Here is a 24,896-nt window from a genome sequence, read left to right as displayed (position 1 = left end):
CTAAACCTAAACCTAAACCTAAACCTAAACCTAAACCTAAACCTAAACCTAAACCTAAACCTAAACCTAAACCTAAACCTAAACCTAAACCTAAACCTAAACCTAAACCTAAACCTAAACCTAAACCTAAACCTGTGACTTTTCCAAATTGGGTAACGTTAGATTTAAAGAGGTTAGGTTTAAGGAGGTTAGGTTCAAAGAGGTTAGGTTCAAAGAGGTTAGGTTCAAAGAGGTTAGGTTTAAAGAGGTTAGGTTTAAAGAAGTTAGGTTTAAAGAGGTTAGGTTAAAAGAGATGAAGGTAAAATAGTTCAGGTTAAAAGGTGTTTAGTTAATCCTATATTGTAAGTCAGAGAGATGAAGGTAAAATAGTTCAGGTTAAAAGATGTTTAGTTAATACTTTATTGTTAGTCAGACGAGGTTCGGTTGAATGATTTTACGTTAACATGGTGTTAGGTGAACACGGTGTTAGGCTAAAAAGGTATTAGATTAACACGAGTTTAGATCGGAAGTCGATCAAACGGTGTTAATTAATTATAATAGAGATTGTACCGTATATTATTGTGATACATTATTAGTTAGGTTAGGTCTGAGAAAATTTTGCGTGGGTTCCTCGGAAATCGTTAGGTTAGCGGTCCCGGAGGAACCTATCTTAGGCATCAATGTCACTTTGACAGCTGTCAAAATGACATTTGACGTCTTTGATTTGACACTGGTTTTGATGAAAACTCGAAGTGCTATGAGTATCAACAAAAACAAAAGGGTAAATAATGAGAGTCGGGTATGAAATATTTATTGTGTTCTAAGTCAATCTTCATCAGAGTTCCAGCATTCGAGACGCTGGCAGGCCACAACGCTGCCTTGGCACCGAGACCAGCTGTGCTATTCTCTAAGAGCAAATATTAAAACAGCCGTAATCACATCGGCTGTTACAGCCGTGAGATCGAGATTGGTATTCACTTGTTTATGTTTTCTAGGCTGTTCGGTACTAGCGCCGCGCGGCTGTAAGCGGGGTGATATGGAATCACTTTTTGACATTTCATGTAAGAAATTCGTATTCTCTAAGCTCAACAGCCTACAGCTTCGATTACAGCCTCGGCGAACGCCTACAACTTTTAATGTCAAACGAAAAGCTACTATTTCGTGGCTGTCGCCAAAGATTTTGTATAATTTGTACTTATTTACTGAAATGTACACCCTAATTAATGTACTGTTTTAATTTTTTTTTACGTATAAACCGAAAGTCAAATGCTAAGTCACTATAAATATAACTCTTACGGCTTACCTCAAAAAGTCGCTAGAGCCCCGAGTCCCGACAATGACAAAATTGTAAATCCACACACAAAATTCTTGAAATTCACGTTTTGTATAAATCTTTCTAGTCTCTAACTTTCTTCTACTGTATACTAAACTGCGTTTTTATCGAGTTTTTACACTTAACTTAGAGCTTGTATGAACACTGAGTACAAAACATTAAACATACGCGGGTACATAGTTACATACCAAGTATTCAATATTAGTTAATTTTTACGTAGCACATTTAGATTTTTATATTAATTACTTATTCACTTATACAAAACCACATTGATTTACGAAACAAGAATCCAACCTTCACGAATCTCAGACAAAGGCTATTCAATATTTATGAAATATTATGTTCCATGCGGTTCACTCGAGCCGAGGTAGACTACTCTTATCGCGTAGTAGAAATTCTTTTTGTAAACACTAAAACTAAAGCTATAAGTATTTAAATGAAGTTTAATCTATTTCATGTCCCACACCCTTGGTTTGCACTTTTGTTTACATTCTTTATATTTTGTTTACATACGTATGTGTAGAAGGCCAAGCTAGTTTTTTTTTATGAGACGAGTAACTCAATGGATACGAGGTTCATACCTTGGTACTTTCAACTTTTTGGATATTTTTTCGATGCATTAATAATTTTGGCTATTTGAATTTGTTCAAGTATGTACTACAAATGATTATTACTATAAAAGTTCTAATATTAAAGAGTTTATCGGGACAAAATAACTAAAATTGCTAAGACAAAAATGTATCTATAGTCGAGTCCACTATCTGAGCCGCAGCCTCGCCAACAGCCGCAGCCGAGACATCGTCGACGAGCTAATAGAGCTTAGAGAATACGAATTCTACAGCCGTGGTAACAGCGAACGATGTGACGGCTCCGACATCCGTGATAACAGCGGAGAGCACAGCCTTAACGTGTTCCTTAGAGAACAGCCTAGCAGTATGCTAGCAATATTATCCCGCCTTGATGTTCCCTGACACTCGCCCGCTCTCGACAAGCGTCCTCCTCGTTGATAAACATGTGAAAACACTTATATTTTAGTTCATGCTGTACTCTAAACAGTAATACAATAAAAATATTTTGTTACAACTTGCAACTCACAAATTGTTTACACTTAGGCTTGAATTATATGATTCTAATTATACGTAGGTTTCATTGCACATCAATCACATAATATTTATAAAATAACTTCACTATTAACATAAATAGGTAGGTAAGTCAAAAAATATCAAGAAACCGCAGGCAAGAAAAAATTTGATGCTTTGCTTACGCCAAAAGAAGAAGAAGAAGAAGAAGAAGAAAATTTGATGCTACCATACCATAAACATGCCCAGGGTTGCCAGATGCAATTTTACGATTTCCCCCAAAATGATTTTTATATTTCCCCAAAATGATACAGAAAAAAAACGAATATAAAATTGAAACTACTTTTATTCGATTTAGTAGTTTCAATCACTCGACAGTTAAACAGATACACAACACGTGGTCGCTCGCTCGACCAAAGAGACAATTTTTTTAAGGGGGTGACAGACGTGCGTGTAAGTACGCGGACTATAGCTCGACGAGCTAAGGAGTTAGGCTGGTATAAATGGTCAGTATTTAAGATGCGACCCGGTCTCAAGACACGGTTCAGGCTCTGTGATTGGTTGGCTGTCAAAATTTAGACCGAGATGCATCTTGAGTACTGACTATTTAATATTTATACCAGCCTTAATCGCCTGTGTGTCAGCAAAGAGCCGCGAGCCGCGAGCCTGGGGGCATGGTAATCCAGCGTGAGCGATTCTCGTGTGTCACCGACGCGAGCCGAGTAAGTTCGCGAACTTAAAATCTGCGTAATTTAAGTTCGTACGTCTGTCAGGCCTTTTACGCACTCGACCAAACAAACCAAAACAAACAAACAACAAATTTACCAGGAAGTTAATCGAAATAAAAGGACATTGGTTTCATTTGTTTGTTATATTTTTTAGAAGTGCTAACCCCAAAAAATCCCCATAGTGTATTTATTTTCCCCAAACATTTCCCCAAAGATACTGTTTCCCCAAATTTTCGCCTAGAGTCAAAATTTTCCCCAGAATTGCGAAAAAAAACACCAATCTGGCAACCCTGAACATGCCCAGTGTTGCAGAAATGACATTTATGAAATCGGTGTTGCTACCAACTAAAAATCGTGAGAAATAGGGAGATTGCTACCAACTAAAAATCGGGAGATTTTGACATTCTTTTTTTTTCATAACGACAGCGCTTGCTGTCGCCTGTCTAAGATAAAAGATATTTGCCAATGTTGTCAGTTGTCGTAACTGAAATGTTGTCAGTTGTCTGAACTGCAAACTTGCAAAGTACTATTGGAATACGTCGTTTATGTTGTTAATTTAAACTTCGGATGTTTCTGTATCCTGTCGGCCCACCCAGCCCTGGGGCAGTTCACATGCCGATTTAACGCTATAAGCTATGTCATTGTGACGCACCGATAAAATGTGTAGGTAGGTTTGAAACATTGAGATTGGGTTGCAACAACTAACTTTAATTACTGTAACTTTAACTATAACTACAATGCAAAATTTGACATCTTTGGTTTGACATCTTTGGTTAAAGTTAAAAATGGACGTCATCAAGACGACATTATCTAACCATAACCCTATGGTTATGGTTAGATAATGTCGTCTTGATGACTCTATAGCTCGACAAGGTTTTAACTTAGTGTGGGTTGCACGAGAGGCGTGGTTAAAGTTATGGTGATAGCTAGGGCTAAATTTAGCTTTATCTTTGACCGGAGAAATTAACAGATGACAGCTGGTCCAACAAGGTTATAAATGAACGTGGGCGGGGGCGCTGCTGGTAAAGAAGAACTGTCAAAAATGGCGTTTTTGTATGATGACAGAGGTAGAATTCCTTTTTTTCGCCACCTGCATTTAATTTACCTAGCGGAATAGAGTAACAATCTCGAGCTGTCAAACGAAACCGAAATTGGTTTACATCTGTGACGTAAAAATATGTGTACGTATACACTTACACAAGAATGATTGAACATGAATTCTATGAGAATAAATTGTCGAATTGAAAGGGACAAGGATATTTTATTCTTATTAGGGTTCCGTTCCGTAGGGTCCCGTTTTTACAACGGGACCCTATTACTGAGACTTCGATGTCTGTCCATCTGTCTCCAGGCTCTAACTCAAAAACCGCTATAGCTAGAATTCTGACATTTTCACAGATTGTGTAGATCTTTTGCCGCTATAACAACAAATACTAAAAACAAAATAAAATTAATATTTAAGGGGGGCTCTCATACAACAAACGTGATTTTTTGGCCTTTTTTGCTCTATATCAATAATGACAACAGGTGTGGGTACTTGAATTTTTCTCAAAATCCTTAATTATATGTGTACTTTAATATTTAATAATAATATTAAATAAAATATTATTATTATAGGGGGGCTCCCATACAAAAAACACAATTTTTGGCCTAATTTTGGTCTATAATGGTACGGAACCCTACGTGCGCGAGTCCGACTCGCACTTGGCCGATTATTTATCATTATATTCTGTGCAATATTGGTGCAATACCGTCTTGTAAATTATTACGATACGTCATGATAACACAATATTATACAGAAACCAGACCTGACAGAAACCATAATTTATGGAAAATAAATAAAAAAAACTGGTTGACAATAGCTATACTTATATTTAATATAAATCTTAAGATTATGGTATGAACACAGCTATCGCTTGTGGAGTATTCTGCTCAATATTTACAATAATAATTAAATTAAAATAATATAATATAATCAAATCATACCTTCTCACTATAAAAAAGTTACTGTGTATACATACACATACATTGAACAGTTTTAAATGACGATTCTTGTAACGTCAGGACAAAAAATTGTAAAACTATAATATTTATTAGAGAATGCACATTCGTTTCATTAGTTATAGGTTTGTATAAAATATAAAAATATTATGCATTACATTACAACTCATAACTTAATTTTAAATTTATAATATAAAATAGTAAAAACATAAGACATCACTCACACGGAAGCTCACATTGTCACATATCACTAGCTGCCAGCTGCGGACGGAATGGTTTGCAGTTACAAATCTCATGGTTCGCGTCGACGGTACGCTTATCTTCCCATTTTCGAAATTTTACTCTGCCTTAGTCGCTGCCATAGTGCATTGTGCTAAAACACTACTGTTACAATAAATGAGTATAGTCGTATACCCCAGCTGTGACTAGCAAAATAATATAATATTAATAGTCCATTATTAAATAAATATTTTATAACAATTGCAACGACTACAATATAACGAAATTTCAAAAACTTGAGGATCGACGTGACGTCAATTCACGCTTTTAAACTACAAAAGTACTTATACAGGGTGTAACAAAAATAAGTGATAATACTTTAGGGTGTATACGTGTTCCTTGTAGAGAGTTCACTGTGAAAGTAGCAGTACTGAAAGACCAAAATTTTTTTTCACTTTTGTATGGGGAAATTCGAGACGCTCGGACCCTTGCCCATACAAAAGTGAAAAAAATTTTCGTCTTTCAGAGCTGCTTCTTTCATAGTGAACTCTCTACAAGGAACACGTACACACCCTAAAGTATTATCACTTATTTTTGTTACACACTGTATAATTTGTTGCTGAAAATACTTATATAAATTAAGCATGTTTCTTTTATTATTTTTCACTTAGTTTAGGATTACACATGGTACTCCTAAACTAAATATTCTCTATATATCTTTGTATATATCTTAAGACTTTATATATATTATGTCTTTGTCTTATGAGTCGGTAAAGCTGCAAGACTGGGCTCAGTCGGCCAACATTACAATCCAACAATTTTGTTTCCACATCTAAACATCTACGTATTAGCAGTAACAATATGTCCAGAAGGTATTCGAACAATGTAGTGCTATTGAAGAAATTGATTACGATTACGTCATTTGGTCGCGTTATGTCAATTAGTCGTGATCTGACGGCTAGACTAGGTATGACGTAACGCTAAACGTAAGGTGACTGATACCTTTATAATATTCTGCTTTTTCGTTCACACATAAATGTTCACTACCGCATTAGGCTCATCTCACGCTGGCGCAGGATCGAAGTGACGCGACGCGTCATAATGACGTTTTTCCGCCTACATTTCACTATTTTTCTATGATTGAATTATAAATTTCTCCTGGGTAAATATAGAAAAGTGAATGACCGCGTCGCTTCGACTCTGAGTAGCCTATAATGTTATGATGGCGCTGCGTTAGTCGCGATCAGTCAGTGTGACAGCAGCAGGGCGAGCAGCAGCAGCGCGGGCGGGGCGAGGGCGGGGGCGGGGGCGGAGGCGGCGGACCGCGCGCCGCGCCGGGGCTTGTCCACCACGAATATACGACCGCCCATGTCTGGAAAATTATATATTATATAATATTGTGGTGAATATAATGATTCATGACAATGTTACCTTAACAATTAAATATGTATTTCTTTTTTGTGCTGAATATTTAATTTTTTATAGTTATTCTGTTGAAAAAAAAAACAGCTGTCCAGCAACTGGTCAGTTGCGGTATATTATGCGGACTGGAGAGTGGCGTTACCGGCGTGCGTGAAGGAGTTGTAGTAGACGACGTCGGGCCACGAGGAGTTGGGCGCGACGACGAGGTCGGCGGCGGTGGCGGCGCAGCTCCAGGCGAGAGTGCGGTTGTAAGCGCGGAAGGTATCTGGCGGGGGTCGGGGGCGGGGCGCGGGCGGCGGGCGGGCGATGCACAGCGGGCCAGCGGCGGTGGGGGCGCGCGTGCGGCGAGTGGGCCGCACGCCGGCGAGCACGCGCACCGCTGCGCCGCCGTCCGCGCGCCGCTCCAGCCCGCCGCGCGGCTCCGCCGTCACCACCAGCGGGTGGTACTCCGTCGCCGAGTGCGGGTCGTCGCCGCCCTGCACCTGCACACGCACACACAATACACGGTGTTAGTTTTACCACACACACAGCAACAACACACACAGGTTCTCTTTCTAATATGTTACATATGAATAGGCTATACAATGATTTGTCCTACGATTTATCTTTGTTTTATGACTGGCTTTACAAATACAAAACTGAGAAGACAAAATACACAAAACACTAGAGGATGGTTCTATCGAAACCGGTCGGGTAAAATATTAAAATTGTAAGAAATAATATAATAAAGTGGAATAAGTGGTTATTTATTACTGTGAAACGTGAATTTCTATCACTAAGTTACAGTTCACTCAATATCAAATACAAAAATATGTTAAAATAAATACTTACATAATATATTTTTTACTTTGACTTATAAATTTCACGGAGATCATACCTTAAACGTGTATACGAGTCCCCTCCGCAGCTGTATGTCGGGGGCGAGCTGGCCGTTGACGTACCAGGCGAGGTGCGGCGCGGCGCGGCGTCGGGCGGCCAGACCGCGCGCGCCTCCCGCCGGCCCGAGCGCGAACCGGAACACGCGCAGCGCCGGGTCTGACAGCGACGCGCGATCCCAGCCCGGGACTTTGGCGCGCTCCCCGCTGGAACGAGAGAGCGTATTATTGTGTTAAGCGATAATATAACGTGTATATCCAAACCTACCGTAAGGTCAATTGGTGCTACATTATATTATTATAAAGTCCGGTCCCTTGGAAGCTGGAACAGAGAAATTCGGCCGAAAAATATTGGTCAACGAGTGAAAGAGATTTGAGCAGCAATAGAATTTCTGTCTATCCAGTTACCGGACTATAGTTATCATTATGGCCGCATGTTTACATTTAAATCAAACATGCATTTGAGTGTCAAATTTGTTACTCTTTCTGCCACTAGACGGCCCTGTTTAACACCCACCCAATCTGAGAAGCCATAATAACAGCCACGCCAGAGTATTCACATGGCGCTGTCATCGTTTAATATTGCCATTAGAGGGCGCTGTTTAACACCCACACAAATTGAGAAATGATACTAATCACGTGTATATCAAGCACACATCTAAACGTTAACTTAGTTACTATCGTTTTCCACTAGAGGGCGCTGTTTCATACCTACATAAACCGAGAAGTGATACAGGCAGGCCAGTATACTCACATGAGTCATGACTTAGGACGCTGTTACCACTATAGGGCGCTGTTTCATACCCATCCAAACCGAGAAGTGATACAGGCAGGCCAGTATACTCACATGAGTCATGACTAAGGGCGCTGTTACCACTAGAGGGCGCTGTTTCATACCCACCCAAACCGAGAAGTGATACAGGCAGGCCAGTATACTCACATGAGTCATGACTAAGGACGCTGTTACCACTATAGGGTGCTGTTTCATACCCATCCAAACCGAGAAGTGATACAGGCAGGCCAGTATACTCACATGAGTCATGACTAAGGGCGCTGTTACCACTAGAGGGCGCTGTTTCATACCCACAAACTGAGAAGCGACAATAACAGCCCGGGCGGTGTACTCACATGACGAAGGGCACGCAGTCGTTCTCCGGCCTCCCCACCGGCGGCTGCAGGGTGAGTTTGGCGCCGCCGCGCAGGCGGTGGTAGGCGGGCTCGCCCTCCGCGTCCACGCCGCCCACCGCCCACACCGCCCACACGCCGTCCACTGACCACGCGCGGTCCATCTCCTCCGCTGTAACATTCACAAACATTCCTCAACTGCGGAGAGACACAAAGTGAGTGAAGGAAAGAGATGTATGAGTCATGAGAATGGATATAATGAAAAAGTGATAATACGTAGGTATATATCCAAACTAATATTATAAATCCTAAAGTATGTGTGTCTGTTTGTCTGTTACCTCTTCACGCCCAAGCCGCTGAACCGATTTTGCTGAAATTTGGTATGTAGATACTTTGAGTCCCGGGCATAGGATACTGTTTTTTTAAATGAAATAAGGGGGCAAACGAGCAAACGGGTCACCTGACGGAAAGCAACTTCCGTCGCCCATGGACACTCGCAGCATCAGAACAGCTGCAGGTGCGTTGCCGGCCTTTTAAGAGGGAATAGGTAAAAGGGGAGGGTAGGGAAGGGAATAGGGTAGGGGATTGGGCGTCCGGTAAACTCACTCACACGGCGAAACACGGGTTTTCTGTGAGAAGGGTAGGGAAGGGAATAGGGTAGGGGATTGGGCGTCCGGTAAACTCACTCACTCGGCGAAACACAGCGCAAGCGCTGTTTCACGCCGGTTTTCTGTGAGAACGTGGTATTTCTCCCGTCGAGCCAGCCCATTAGTGGCGAAGCATGGCTCTCCCACGTATACTGATATATCCTGAAAATATGTACGGTTCCCGCGCGATAAACTAATTTTGACGCAACGGAGTTGCGAGCATTTAGTCCTGTATGGAGTTTAAAAAACTGTATTTCTCGCTGTGTGAGCGAGAGGGATAATACTCACCGGGCTGCAGCGAGCGGCGGTAGGTGACGACGGTGAGTCCGGCGTCGCGCGCGGCGCTGAACACCTGGTTGTTGTCCTGACCGCCGATCAGATCGTCCCGGCACACGCCCGTCCACCGACCCAGCACACGCACGCACTGCGGACAGAGACGGATGTAGCGCGAACACATGAGACAGAGCGAGAGAGAGAAACGGTTGCAGCAAGAGTACACAAACATAATATTACAGATACAGCACGACTACAAGAGACAGCGGGAAAGATAGAACAGTAAGACATGACCCATTTTATAATACACTTCTTTTCTTTTGACACAACTAGTTTACATTGTAAACTCATCCAGGTGCATCATATAATCATCACGCGAAAATATTTTCCTTCCTTAAAAATAAAAACATTTACACAGCTAAAATTAAACAAGGTTTTTACGGGGTAAGACCGTAATAATGTAATGTAATATTAATATCAAGCTCAATCGACGTTCAATAACTTTGCCACAAAAAAGATATTTAGGGAGCGTCTTGCCTATGATGCGCAGTACATCCCCTGCCAACAGATGGCGTTGTGCGATCGAAACTCATGAGGTTAAATAGATAACAGCGAGCTTCAAACTACAAAACACAGATGGCGCTGCAGATAATAAAATTTATTGAATATAAATTACATTCAAAGTTCGTCTTTGTTTATAATAATATAATATTAGTGCCACACAGAGACAAGCAGACCTTGCATTCACTGCATATTTTTTAAATGAAATGAAATGAAATGATATTTATTTGGATAAAATATGGTTGCTAGAGATGTTACATTTCGGTAGATCGCATATTTTGTCGTAGTTGACGACGTCCAAATAATATTATAATCACAATTATAATAACTAAGTAGTAAAGTTATTGACACATTTTTTGGCTGGCAATTTATAAGTAATTATATCATTCATTAGTCATAAATCATAATAATTATTAGTAAAAGTTGTAATTTCTAATTTCTTGTTACAAGTCAAAATTAAGTTAAAAAAAAAAAATGTCAAAATATTCTAAATGTCAAAATTATTTAAATAAGACTGCGAATTGTCAATATAACCTTAAAACTAAGCAACTAACAATTATTTATAATTAGAAAAAAAAAAAAACATTCTACTATACAATAATCTAGATAATTTTATATGTCAATTTCATTAGTCATCACAAGGTAATATTAATTCCAATGGTCAAATACAATATTATGTCAAGATACAATAAGCAAACTATAATGTCAAAGAAATTCAATTAAACATGGCTTTAAATGTCATAAAATAAAATTTAATTAGTCACAGTATACTTTATTAATTAATTATTATTAAGAAATTCTTTGATGTCATAATATGCCTTCTGTATTAGTATTTTCTTTAATTCCCTTATTGAACGAGTTGTTGTCATTGATTTATTATTACTAATAAAGAGGCCTTACTCTATACCGCGGCGTAGGGCGTGGGCAACGTCACCCATTGCCCAAGGCTCGCGGTCTAAGGGGACTCGCACCCCTTGAACCACGAATATTTTTAGGATTTAGGAGTTTTGATACTCATAATTTTATAAATAAAAAATAAATTTTCTCGTGTCGTCCATAGAGGGGCCCCGCAAAACATAATATATTACCCACATCAAATTTAGGTGTTGCCCCGCCACTGTATGAACAAAACAAAAAAGTGTTACCGGCGCGAGCGCGGTGATGTTGTAGTCGGTGGCGAGTCCGCGCTGCGTCGCCGCGTCCCAGCGCGCCACCGCCACGTCCGCGCCCAACATCACCGCCCCCTCCTCCGACCCCGAGATGCCGAACGCTATGTACTCGTCAGGATCGATCTGGAAACACACGGTACACACATATAATACACATACGAGTAGTACAAATATACACACAATAAAAACATAAGCACACAGTAGAAACAAAAATATAATAATAATAAAGTAAGCTGTCAGTTGCTTGCACTCTAACAGCAAGAAGCATGTTTGGGGTTATGTGTGTACTGTGTAAATTCGAATCGTATGTCCTTTCCCGGGAATCCCGGGACTCAAAGCATCTCCGTGAAGAGATAACAGACAGACAAACACACTTTCGCATTTATACTAATATTAGTTTGGATACAGAATTTAGCATCCTTATCTCCTCAACTCATATTAAGATGCGTGTACATAGTCACTAAATAATTATTAGATGACAGCACGAAGGTAACCTGCGCGGCGAGCTGCAGGGTGACCTGTCCGCCGAACACCTCCCAGGCGACGTGCAGGTCGCGGTGCAGCTGGCGGCAGTGCGGCAGCGCGGCACGGTGCGGGTGCGCGCGCGCGGCCGACGGCGGCAGGCTCAGCCCGTCCGGCACCAGGGTGGACGCAAGTGGACGCTGAGCGCGCGCGTCCCAGATCTGAAACAGTATATTTCAACATATTATATTTATTGTGTCACAGTGACAGATGTCAGTATTATTATTCAACAAAAGTAGCTCAAATAGAAAACTCACAGACCGTAAAATGAAAATAATGACGGTCAAAAATTATTATTATTACAAGTTCTTACCAATAATTTTGTTAAGTACCGCAGAAGTTTATCGCACGAAAATTCTATATTTTCCGAATTCAAATATCTTATGACGACGTATCTTATTATCTTAATACGAAATTTCATCAACAGTTGAAACATGAAGAGATGGCACATAGACAGACATTTAAAAAAAACTAACAAGTAAAATATTGGTATCTTATTTCCACGCACACGTTATTTAAGCCTAACGCCAATTTTTTCGTACACATGTACTCGTAAATGTACTTAAATAAACTAATGTCTATGTGTCGGACGACCGGAGTACATAGGGCCGGCACGCATCTGCAGCTCTTCTAATGTTGCGAGTGTCCATGGACATGGACGATGGTAGTTGCTTTCCATCAGGTGACCCGTTTGCTTGTTTGCCCCCTTATACAAAATAAAATACAGACCGCTAGCCAGTTTACGTCGAAGGCGGTTCGTCCGCCCGGCAGCTGCAGCGTCACACTCTCTCCGCCGTACGACCGCAGAGACTCCAGGCTGGACACACATACACATCATTAACACTAATTTCTCTATGTTAACACACAAACACATAATAACATCCGGTTTTTGAGGATTTTTGACCGTTTTACAAATACCTATCAGTTCTATGAAAGTGAAGTGTCTCGTAGTGTTGGTAAAAATAGCATTAGCAATGATAATTAATTGTTAAATGCCCATTAGCAATAATTAAATTAATTGTACTTGCTAAAAAATACGATTGCTAATATTATCGTACCTAGCAATAATCTGCGATCATGATATTATAAATCACGTCCGCGCTGTTTCGCACCGCGGTGCTAACTGTTAATGAATTGGTATTTTTCACTCGATGCGAAATAATACTCGACGCGAGCGGTGCGATGCGAACCGATAATTCACGATGCCGCGTTTTTAGCAAATAGCAAAGCAATAATACTTAGCATGCTGTGACATCAAAATTAGCATGTTAATGAAATTAATAGAAAATAGCATTAATTCCCATTACTAGTGTCTCGTCGTTTCATAGCGCTCTCGCCTTTCGAGCTAACAACGATAGTACGAGCTTCAAACAATAAAACACAGATGGCGCTGATAATACCAAAATTAGTTAAAAGTAGGCTACCCGCTACAACATATTTTAACTAATAATTCTACAATCCTCCCAGCTCCCTGGCATCTAGGTATTTTAATGTATTCAGTATTTAGTTTCCTTCTTGCTCATAAAGCAGACCTTGTTATTTTCATTATTAAAAAGGTATTGTGTTCCATTGAACTATTATTACTACGTATAGAAACAACACATGCAGCGAACTTGTTTTTTGCACTGTGCGTTGAAGCTGGCTGGCATCAACTCAAAATATTACTTCATGTCAAAGTGTCGCTTTTGTCACGGTGATATCGTATTCTATGACTAGTAGTTGGGATATAGATTTTGTTCGCGCCGTCTTTTCTATACATAGTAATAATAGTTCAATGTCGTGAGCCTCCTCCTGTAATACTCACTATCCCTCCTCGTCGGGTATCTTGATCCCGCGCGAGGACGGCTGCGGGCCCACCCCCGTCCAGAAGTACACCTCCTCACCCAAACCGTCGTAGTAAAACTCCGGGATGCTGGAATTGTTGTAAACAGGAGTTAAGGTACTGTGATATTTCTTATCAAATCAAGAGCTATTTTTGAATCTATAGTAAATAAAGTGACTAGGATACTTTACCAATGATAATACTTTCACAGATTGGCTGCTCAATTGTGGCTCCACTTTTTAACATAACCATTTAGCTAACGAAATGACAATAATTTTATGACCGACCCAAGTATGGCAACAAACATTGCACTCCTACGTTTTTAGGGTTCCGTACCCAAAGGGTAAAAATGGGACCCTATTACTAAGACTTCGATATATGTCTGTCTGTCTGTCTCCAGGCTGTATCTCAAGAACCGCTATAGCTAGACTTCTGAATTTTTCACAGATAGTTAATTTTAAGTTAAGGCTTTTTTTGCTTGTAATCCATAATGGCAAGATAGGCACTTGAAATATTCACAAAATATTTTATTATATTCGTACTTTAATATTTAATAATGAAATCAAAATAAAACTAATAATCAAGAAGGCTCCCATACAAAAACACATTTTTTTTCTCTATAACGGTACGAAACCCTTTGTGCGCGAGTCCGACTCGCACTTGTTTATGCATTGTACACTAATTATGCTTAAAAATGCAATCCTATGTTTCGAATTTCGATGTTATTTAGTAGAGCTTTTCTAGACTCAGCTCTTGCATATTATCTGTAGTTCGGTGTAGTAAAATCAACTGCAGATATTTCAGGCATGTCCAAAGCAATAATAGTTGCCTGATGTGTTGAATACAGCTACATGACCATATACGTACACGAACGTAGAGGCGTCGATGAACTTGATGGGCTTGCTGGTGATGTTGACGCCGGGCGCGGCAACCAGCGGCGTGAGCGCGCGCGGCGCCGGCGCCTCGAACTCCTCCGGTATGTACACGTCGCCGAACGCGTTCTGCGTCGCCAGGTCGTACACGGCGAACCACGTGATGCGAGACACCTACACCACACACACAAATTATAAAAGAACAAGGATTAATGATGGCTAAGCAATACCCAGATGGGGCGCAAGTTTCTTTATGTGTTTCACTGGTATCGTTGACCGTGGCCAGTTTCATTCAATTAGTTGGACAATAAACTAGCTACCGTCATCAAAATGCCACTGAGGTCATTTTTACACAAAATTGCACCAGTTCCAACACCAGTTTCATTGATGGTGACCAGTTTCATTGAAACCAGGTATTTATCACCTAAGAAGTAGTTTTCGCCATCGGCGGTAGTTTTCGGCAAAGCTACTTTATAATTTGAATCAACCTTGTAACTTACCTACTGTCCTAAAGCCTCCATTTATGCAATAAAACAATAATCTCAATGTTAGTTAACCATTTTATCCACTTCAAATGTCCTTAATTATATTTAATTTAATTTAATATTACGCACTGTATAATAATAATCAAGGGAGGTAAAGCCTACCCCATACAGGTCAGAAAACCTGAACTTATTATACCATCGTGCCACTTAATTTGATTGTGGTGTAAGCTGATCCTAACAACTCACCTGCTTGCCGTCCGGCAGCTTGATGCGGATCTCAGCGTTGTTGTAGCGCTCCAGGATGTTTGTTCTGGAAGAGTAAGGTAATTTATTTATTTCTTAATATAATATTACATACTTATAATAAGTTATAATATTATAATTACATACTTATATTATATTACTTTATTTATCTTCATCATTCTTGTTATTATAAAATAAAAGCACACATAACAAAGAAGTTATCATTAACATGTAGTTACTGGGATTATGGATATTTTATAAAATAAAGAGATAATACTCAAATTATCTACAAAGCAGTCACTCACTTCCCATGTTCATCGGGCACAATAAACCCGAGTGGGCCGGGCCGTCCGGAGTCCCCGGCCCAAAAGAATGTGTCGTCCCCCGTGCCATCATAGTTGAACTCCACCAGTAGCAGCGTCCAGTCATCTACCGCATACACCTCACCTGAAACCTAAATATATTTGTGGAATATATTGCTTTCTAAGTCTAGGAGACATAGTAAATTAAAAAAAAATACTCTTACTTAAGTAGTTATTTCAGTCTCAAAATAACTCTACCTCAATTGTGGGAATCACAGACACAATAGATTTTCAATTGTTACGCGACAGCCGGGTGCCACTTGGGGATTGATGGGTTAAAGCAACCAATAAATCTCTTTGAGTCAAGAATCAAGGCTTAGAAAGAAAATATATTCAAATTATCCAGGAAATATATAAAAATATCACAGCTATGATCCAACTGGTGAAGAATTTAAGATCCAGAAAGGAGTAAGACAGGGTGATCCACTATCCCCAAAACTTTTTACAGCAGTATTAGAAAATATATTCAGAAATTTAGACTGGAACACAATGGGTATAAACATCAATGGGTCAAATTTGAATCACCTTAGGTTTGCCGATGACATAGTAATATTCGCAGAAACACCTGAAACGCTACAATGTTAAACCAACTAAGCTACGAAAGTCAGATCGCATGCCTATCCATGAACCCAACGAAAACTAAAGTAATGACAAACGGAATAAAAGAAAAAATAAAAATAGGAGAAGAAGCTGTGGAGTATGTTGATGAGTACATATATTTAGGACAAATAATATCAACAACAGACCAGTATTCGAAGGAAATAGAAAGAAGAATATGTAACACATGGAAGAGGTACTGGTCTCTAAAAGAAGTATTCAAGAATGGAACTGTGCCAATGTATATTAAAAGTAAATTGTACAATACCTGTGTTCTTCCATGCCTAACATATGGGTGCCAAACTTGGCCAACCACGAGCAAAAACACCAATAAGCTCGCAGTATGTCAATGAAGCATGGAACGAAGTATGCTAAATATAAGGCTACAAGACCAGTGGACAAAAACAAAAATAAGAAAAATAACTAAGATAACAGACATATTAATAAAAACTAGAAAACTAAAATGGAACTGGATTGGACATATAACACGAATAGACAATGGAAAAAAATGGACCAAGGACTTAATGGAATGGTATCCTAGACAAGGAAAAGACGAAAAGGACGTCAGACTAAACAATGGGAGGATGACCTTCCAAAAGGATGGAGGAGATTTGCCAGGGACAGAGACAAATGGAAGGAAATGGGGGAGGCCTACCTGACTAAATGTGTTTTTTATTGTTTGCATGGTTACAGGTATGGTTACAGTCAGTGAATAAAGGCTTTATTTATTTATTACCCTGTTGTTAATTGAAAACAAATCTTGAACAGCTGTCCGTTTTAGTTATTCAAAATAAATTGACAATAGATATAAATTCTAAAATAGGAGGTAATTATTTTAATTATAAAATAATTATTTTAATAACAGTGAAACTGTTTAGCAATGATGGAAGGAAGTTATAATATGATTTCATATAGAACTAAGTAAATGATAATTAAGACAAACAGTACAAAAGATGACGGCTAAAATAAATTTAAATCTTACTATTCAGTGACTGGATGCTTCATGTTGTTCTGTTTAAAAACTTAATTAATATTCTTTGGTTTTTAAATCCACGGGATAGGTATATTATATTATATTGAAAGGATAACATACAATTCCACTATGTTTAATGCCAACTTCTTACGAATTTATATTCTAAAATTTTCAAGAACTTATCAAAATTTTGTGGCAGCAAAACTAAAAAAGTTTTTAAGCAAAATTGGTTGGTACATTACATTAGCCATTGAGGAAGGAAGGCTATTTTTTGTGACTAAAAATTGACAGGGCAAACAAACTTTCTAATTGTAGTGGGTACAATATTTTAATCTCTGTAGTCTGTAATCTGTATGTAGGTAGGTATGGTAAGAAAATATTTTTATTTTATTACTATAAGTACCTTTATAGATAGACTTTTGCCTTATTCAGTAGGAGTTTTGTAATATTCCTTGGTAAAAAAGTAAGTAAGTAAGTACTTTTGATTGGGACTACTTGGAAAAGTGGAAAATAAACAAATTTTGTTAAGATGGTTTTAAGTGTAGTGAAAGAATAACCAGTTCAACTATAGACTATTGTTTTTTTTTGGTAGAATTTTGTGTTAATGAGTCGGAAGTGTAACAGGTTTCTGAGTCACTTCTCACACTCGCAGGCTGCTGCTGACTCGGGAGTCGGAGCAGCGAGTTACCTGGTGATGGTAGGAGTTGAGTTTCCCGACGTACTTGCCGCGGTAGGGACCCTCCTCATCTTGTGTTGAACACTCTGCAACAACACCATTCATAAATAAGTGAAAGTTTTCAACTTACAGATTTCTAAGCTATACGCTTAGTTGTTTCACTAGTATCGTGTTTATCACCTTGGGTCACTAGCACTAGTAGTATGAGACATATCGGATACATTTTTCATGTGGAATTTATAGGCTTTCCTTTTGTTTTCTCGAGTTCAAAACATTAGCACAAACTTTTCATATTACTACCCTTCACGTCGACTTCCGGCTAACTTGACATGTCACTTGACGTTTGCTTAAATTTTGTTTTCTCTCCGTAGTTATTCTGATACGTGATTGGCTAAAACAACACAGGAGTTCGTTTCGCCGAATTGGAAACGAGGAACTTTCACTTTTTACGTCGCCTTGTAATTGAGAACCCAGATTCTTGCATCTTTGAGTGTTGCTGCTGTTAAAAAATAAAGGTAATTTTTCTTTACATATTTTTAAAAACAACTCCACACGTCTTATAAATTATTATTTATTATGTTGCTTTTATGTACCTTAAATATTGAAAAATACACCTTTTACTGTTTATAATAAAAATATAAGATAAAAGAAGCTACAGAATTCCATAATATTATGAAACCTAGACAATCAAAGAGAGAGTAGAGTAGTGGTAGTAGGAGAGAGAGAGAGAGAGAGAGAGAGAGAGAGAGGGGGGGGGAGTATTCAGGTTGATTCAGATTTGAGAATGACTTTTTAGTGACTTTTTTTATTATTATGGGAAGATTTATTATGGTCTAGTATATCCAAAGTACACCGACGCACGCTGCGGCTGCGAACCGCGAAACAGCGGCGAACCGTCAACCGATTTACTGTCGTCTGTTTCACCCGCCACACGACAATGGCTTTTAATACATCTCGCTCTAATACCGTTTCGCAGATTTTTCGGTGTAGGTACTAAGCGTTACTGCTAAATATTCAGTTTTTGGCACGCAATCTAAGGCACACAATGGTAGAATTTTCAAGAAAGTATTATTAAGCAGCTGAACTATCGTAGGAATTGGTATGAACGTTCATAATATTATTAGATTCTGCCGAATACTTGGCTCTGAAGGGAGAGACCGGATAGTTTCGTGGCAACTGGCATAGTAAAACAAATTTATTTATTTATTATAAATAATAATATTATGTTCCCAAAGACACGACGATCTATAGTATTCTATAGGTACCTACTTAGTAGGTACCTACTTTCCTAAATTAATTGTTACCTCCTAAAGAATGATTACTTACTGTAAATACTATACTGTATAGTTTACCTGCGGCGTATTAATCTTTAATGAGTTCTATTTACTATTATTCTTGGTTTTTGCATCTACTACTTAATAAACGTATACAAGTACCTATAGTAAATGCTAAAGTGTGTCTATCTGTCACTTGTTCAAGCTTACACCGCGACCGGGGCGGTCACCGATAAACTCAATAAGTGAAGCTAGAAAGAAATAAAGATTCAGGTAAAGACGTAGGTTAACTAGCACTTTTTAACTTTTAATTTTAATTTTTAATTTTTAATTTAATTTTTAATTTCTTCACTTTCTTGATTTTAGTTCCATGTCAATTTCTGTACGTTTTACTGTTTAGTTTATTAGTATTGTGAAGCCACTCATTGGCCCCCGCAGAATATCAGTGCAGCGGGCTCGCTTGCTGCGTTTGCTGAGCTGGGGCCAATTTTTGGCATCACACAGCATTGTAATAATATTTATAGATCTTATATATACTGTTTGTGACTAGATCATAATAACTGTACCACTGAATACTGTTTAATTATTATGATGTTTCGTGTGATGCTGGAAATAAAAGTATTCTTATTCTTATTCACGAAAAATGAATGTGCGTAAGTAATAACTAAGTATAAATGAATCTGTGGGTTACAAGTTACAAGTTACATCTAGAGAAGTACCATTGTAATTTGTAACGTGTTACATGTTGCACCAGTGCAATGACTAATGAGATGCATTTTTATATGTACCTACCATTTAAAACTAAACTTTATTTACTATACACTAAGACATACATTGAATTGACAGAAATACCGCTCGCAGCGTCGTGCTGCCTGTTCCTATTTTTTTAAAATGAAATAAGGGGGCAAACGAGCAAACGGGTCGCTTGATGGAAAGCAAGTACCGCATAATCGCAACATCAGAAGAGCTGAAGATGCGTTGCCGGCCTTTTAAGAGGGAATACGCTCTTTTCTTGAAGGTTTGAATGTTTTGGTTTGAATGTTCCTTTGAATGTTTCATTAGTAATGCATCGTATCGCCTCGTCCCGTTGCATGTGACCCTTATAATAATATGTGCAAATGTCAAAATTGACCGCCGACCTTTTCGCTTACGGGCTAGGTGTAGTGAATAGTGATCCTCTCGAAAGGCAATCTCCAGTGAGTGTGTTGTGGAGTCGTGGTGCGCGGGCGCAGTATTTGACGGGTAGCGGCGCGCGACGCCCGCGCACAGCTGACTGTAACACTATTATACAGCTACACTACAGCTAACCGCGATCGCAGTGATCATGATGAGGGGAGCTGCTGTAGCGCTCCTTGTGTTGTGTGTTGGTGAGTTACATTTTATTATTGATTGAAAACCGAGATATCGATATTCATATTATAAGTAATTGCTAGATGTTATAGGGAATCGATTACAAGATATTAAAGACAAGTTAAACATAGTATAAATTGCACGCTCCTTGCTATAAAATATTTGTTTAATTTCTCATCCTGACCAGTTAAACTTATATTTTTTTATCTATTTATCGCAACAGAATATTATGTTGTGACTTGTGCCGCACAACCAATTGCGATGTGATGTGAATATTTTTTCCGCAATTTTATAACGTTTTATGTTTCAAACTGATCTTAGCATCAACTTATAATAATTATGCTAAGCGAAATTAAAAATACAAAAAAAAACCTACTTCGGTAGAGTTGTTCTCGAGTTGTAGTGTGGCGGTACCAATAATTCGCCTAACATTCCTGCATCGCGCTATCGAAGTTTCGGAGAACGGCAAGATATATACAACGTCTGAAATGACGTTAGTGGGCTTCGGCCTGACCGAGCATGTTATCTCGCTCGGTCGGAAGATCTTCCTTTTCGGCCGCCACTAACAACGTTAAAGTAGTAAACATATTAATTGAAATCTATAATTATATAACATCAAATAATTTAAGACAATTTTCTCTTACTTTAATGTTTACACGGGTGGAGAGTGGGGACAGTCTACATACACATAATATTAGAGTTACATTTGTATAGACGTACAAGTGCAACAGATAAAAGTACGTCGACATTTTGTGGTTGTTTTCCCGCCGCAGAAGGATTTACCTGTAGTAGTACTAGCGAATCGTGCAAATTATTTTTTGAAAATAAAAAATATTTTGTATGACGTACTGGCAACTTTATGTCTATGGGCGTGAGCGGCTATGACCCGGCCGAATTTTATTTATGATTTAAATGAAAAAAAGACTTCACAAATCTATTGTACCCATAAAGTTAATATACCTAGCGGAATAGAGCAACAATCTCGAGCTGTCAAACGTAACCGAAATTGGTTTTCATCTGTGTGAAAAATATGTGTACGTATACACTTACACAAACATAATTGAACATGAATTCTATGAGATTAAATTGTCAACGTGCGGCACGTGCCGACTGGACGTCGAAAAAAGAGTGCTGCTGTCATGTATCACACGTCTCATTTTACCACGCAGTGTTACTGATAGTGACATCTCGCTTGCTCAGGCCTTTGTTTCTCTATTCCGCTAAGTATATTAACTTTATGACTGTACCGTAGTCATAATAAGATAGAATCATTTCACTGCGGGAAAACAACCATTAAAATTTCACGCAGTATAAACAGCTCCGTACGTGTAGGCATGCATTTGACGTTATATTTTAATCGAGATACAATAATATACGTCCTGATTTTAGCGTGAAGAAGTAAGAAGCGGATACACCGTAGCATTTATAATGTATGTTGATATAAGAAAAAGTCATATCTTTTTTATAGTCGTGTCATATTAAGTGGTGTGATCCCATGCATGTGCATGTGGTCTCCGAAATTCCATGGAAAGTGATCACCCACTCAAACAATCTCACCTCTGAGGCTCTGACCGGTCAGCCCGCGCACGACACTTTCAACTTTATTACCATAGACATAAAAGCCACGTGTGGCATCAGCTGGGCGGCGTGTGGAGCGAAAGTCCCATGGCAGGACGTGCTTATCGGAGTTCCGTTTTGTCCTTTCACAAATAAAGAGACCAATTCGACGGTAGGAATTTTTTTTCTCCGCGAAAACAATCCGTGTATCTCTCGTAATACTACATGTTGCCGTTTTCAGATATTATGTAATGGCGATTATGTATTTGTTTGAAGCTTATCCATTTACATTTAAAATTATAATATAAAAATCGATTGGGCACTTTGAAAAACAATTGAATATACATATTTATTATACAGGCGCCGTTTACAATTTTGTTTATATTTTAAAATGACTAGAAGGAGAACGAGCATTATTAAAGTTTAATAAGTTAATAAAGAAAGAAAGAAAGAAAGAAACAAAAAATTCACAAATAACAATAATACTTAATAATTATTGTTGTTACAATACTAAAAAACCGGCCAAGTGCGAGTTGGACCCGCCCATCAAGGGTTCCACAGCAGCAATAAGGTTTATTTTTATGAAATCAAAAAGTTTTTCATTTATTTTTATTTTTTATATTTCAGTTGATTTAATGAAAGTTTATTTAATGTTTTCCATTTATAACGTAAAAAAACTACTTGATAGATCTCGTTCAAACCAACTTTCGTTGGTAGTTTTTATAGTAATGTACATCATATATATTTTTTATATTTATCATGTCCCTACTTTAGAAGTTAGAGGGGGGGGGGGGGGGGCACATTTTACCACTTTGGAAGAGTCTCTCTCACAAACTATTCAGGTTAGAAAAAAATAATATTAGGAACCTCAATATGATTTTTGAAGACCTATCCATAGATACCCCACGCGCATAGGTTAGATGAAAAAAAAAATGTTTTTGTTTCAGTTGTACCTATGGGGACCCCTAAATTTTTTTATGGTCTTTTCATTTTTATATCAAAATCTTAATGCGGTTCACAGACTACATCTACTTCCAAGTTTCAATAGTATAGCTCTTATAGTTTCGGAGAAAAGTGTCTGTGACATACGGACGGACAGACAGACAGACAGACAGACAGACAGACAGACAGACATGACGAATCTATAAGGGTTCCGTTTTTTGCCATTTGGCTACGAAACCCTAAAAATTGATCTGTACGTACTACGTAGTGTACCGGGCGCCGGGCGGTGAGCGAGCATGATACATTAGACATCAACGCGCGCCGCGGCTCGCTGTACGCGCACTCCTCTCAGCGTGCTAATGTTGAAAATAAATTATCATATTGCATATTATTAGTTTATATTAATATATATAAAAACAATAAATATTAAATTGTTATTGCTCAATGCACATAATATATCAAAAGCTGTACCTTATATTCATCAGTTCCGTAAAATTTTACCTAAGAGAAAATTCTATAAGATACAAAAAAAAACCTTTCGTTTGTCTCACGATACACATAATATATTATAATGAATGTATGTATTTTGTTCCCTACATAGAGTTGTCGTCGGAGACTTTCATTTGTTTATGTATGAGCCATGAGGTGTGTGAGTTTTAGATCAAGGCCGCTTGGAATAAGACGTTTATCGATCGCTTATTTGTGTAACGTGTAGCTTGTGGCGCTTGATAGTTTTAGTCGCATTTTGTTGAAGAAGTTTATTAAAATCTACTAAAGAAATTATTACATTTCAAGTAGACGTAGGAGAGCTACGCTTCGGCATGAATGGGCCGGCTCGACAGGAGAAATACCACGGGCTCACCGAAAACTGGCGTGAAACAGCGCTTGCGCTGTATTTCGCTGAGTGAGTGAGTTTACCGGAGGCCCAATCTCCTACCCTATTCCATTCCCTACCCTCCCCTATTCTCTTCCCATCCCTATCCTCCCCTTTTACCCTATTCCCTCTTAAAAGGGCGGCAACTCACCTGCAGCTCTTCTGATGCTGCGAGTGTCCATGGGCGACGGAAGTTGCTTTCCATCAAGTGACCCGTTTGCTCGTTTGCCCCCTTATTTCATAAAAAAAGTTTTTTTTTTAAAGTAAATTAGCCAAATCAAATTAAATTTCATAAAGGCACGTCTTATCATTTTGTGAATAGTTCTTTTAATCGACAAAAATCGCATTTCAAAATAAAAGTCACTTTTACTATTATAAATGTAGAAAAATTGGATATATGAATATTGAAATCACTTAATCAGCTAATAATATCTCGGAATATACTTTCTACGTCTCGTGACGATTGAAAATGAAAGTTAAAAGGAAAAAAGTCAACAAAATCGTAGATAAAAACCGCGCCGTGGAGAATCGAGTTTAATTTGATTATAGCATTATAGTGACGGGCGGCGCGGCGCGCGGCGGGCCGGAGCCCGGGGAAGGAAAAACAAAATATATTTTACTTTGGTTTGACAGATTACGAGTACAGTTACACTTGGCTACTACTGTCTCTTACACAATATCATAATTAAATCATATTTTATTTTAATGTAAAGCATAACACTAACACACTTCCGAGTTTTCGGTAGAATAATCTTATTCGACTGTATTATTTTTAAGAAATAAGCAAACGGGTCACCTGATGGAAAGCAACTTCCGTCGCCCATGAACACTCGCAGCATCAGAAGAGCTGCAGGTGAGTTGCCGGCTTTTTAAGAGGGAATAGCGTAATAAGGGAGGGTAGGGATGGGAAGGGAAGGGAATAGAGGAGGATAGAAA

The 24,896-nt window shown here is 38.6% G+C and overlaps 2 protein-coding genes across 3 annotated transcripts in view; one reads left to right on the top strand and one right to left on the bottom strand.

Moving 5' to 3' along the window:
• Positions 1–6,333: 6,333 nt before the first annotated feature.
• Positions 6,334–18,270, bottom strand: LOC121737767 (protein Skeletor, isoforms B/C). Its single transcript, XM_042129462.1, has 14 exons — positions 18,144–18,270; positions 17,976–18,049; positions 15,661–15,809; positions 15,359–15,422; positions 14,623–14,801; positions 13,738–13,845; positions 12,663–12,750; positions 11,906–12,094; positions 11,388–11,534; positions 9,697–9,832; positions 8,765–8,933; positions 7,639–7,843; positions 6,904–7,243; positions 6,334–6,711 (listed from the first exon to the last, which is right to left on the bottom strand). Exons 1-14 carry the CDS (start codon positions 18,184–18,186, stop codon positions 6,587–6,589), a joined length of 2,016 nt encoding a protein of 671 aa, XP_041985396.1. The 5' UTR covers positions 18,187–18,270; the 3' UTR covers positions 6,334–6,586.
• Positions 18,271–20,496: 2,226 nt separating this feature from the next.
• Positions 20,497–24,896, top strand: part of LOC121737728 (protein Skeletor, isoforms B/C) — a 63,416-nt gene continuing 59,016 nt past the window's right edge. For both annotated transcript variants that reach the window (XM_042129416.1, XM_042129417.1), the window contains exon 1: positions 20,497–20,604. In XM_042129416.1, the coding sequence (XP_041985350.1) occupies positions 20,562–20,604 (43 nt within the window). In that variant the 5' untranslated portion in view covers positions 20,497–20,561. The remainder of the gene's footprint in view (positions 20,605–24,896) is intronic.

Source organism: Aricia agestis, chromosome 21 (genome assembly GCF_905147365.1).
Source record: "Aricia agestis chromosome 21, ilAriAges1.1, whole genome shotgun sequence".
NCBI lineage: Eukaryota > Metazoa > Arthropoda > Insecta > Lepidoptera > Lycaenidae > Aricia > Aricia agestis.
This window is presented reverse-complemented; position numbering and strand designations above follow the sequence as displayed.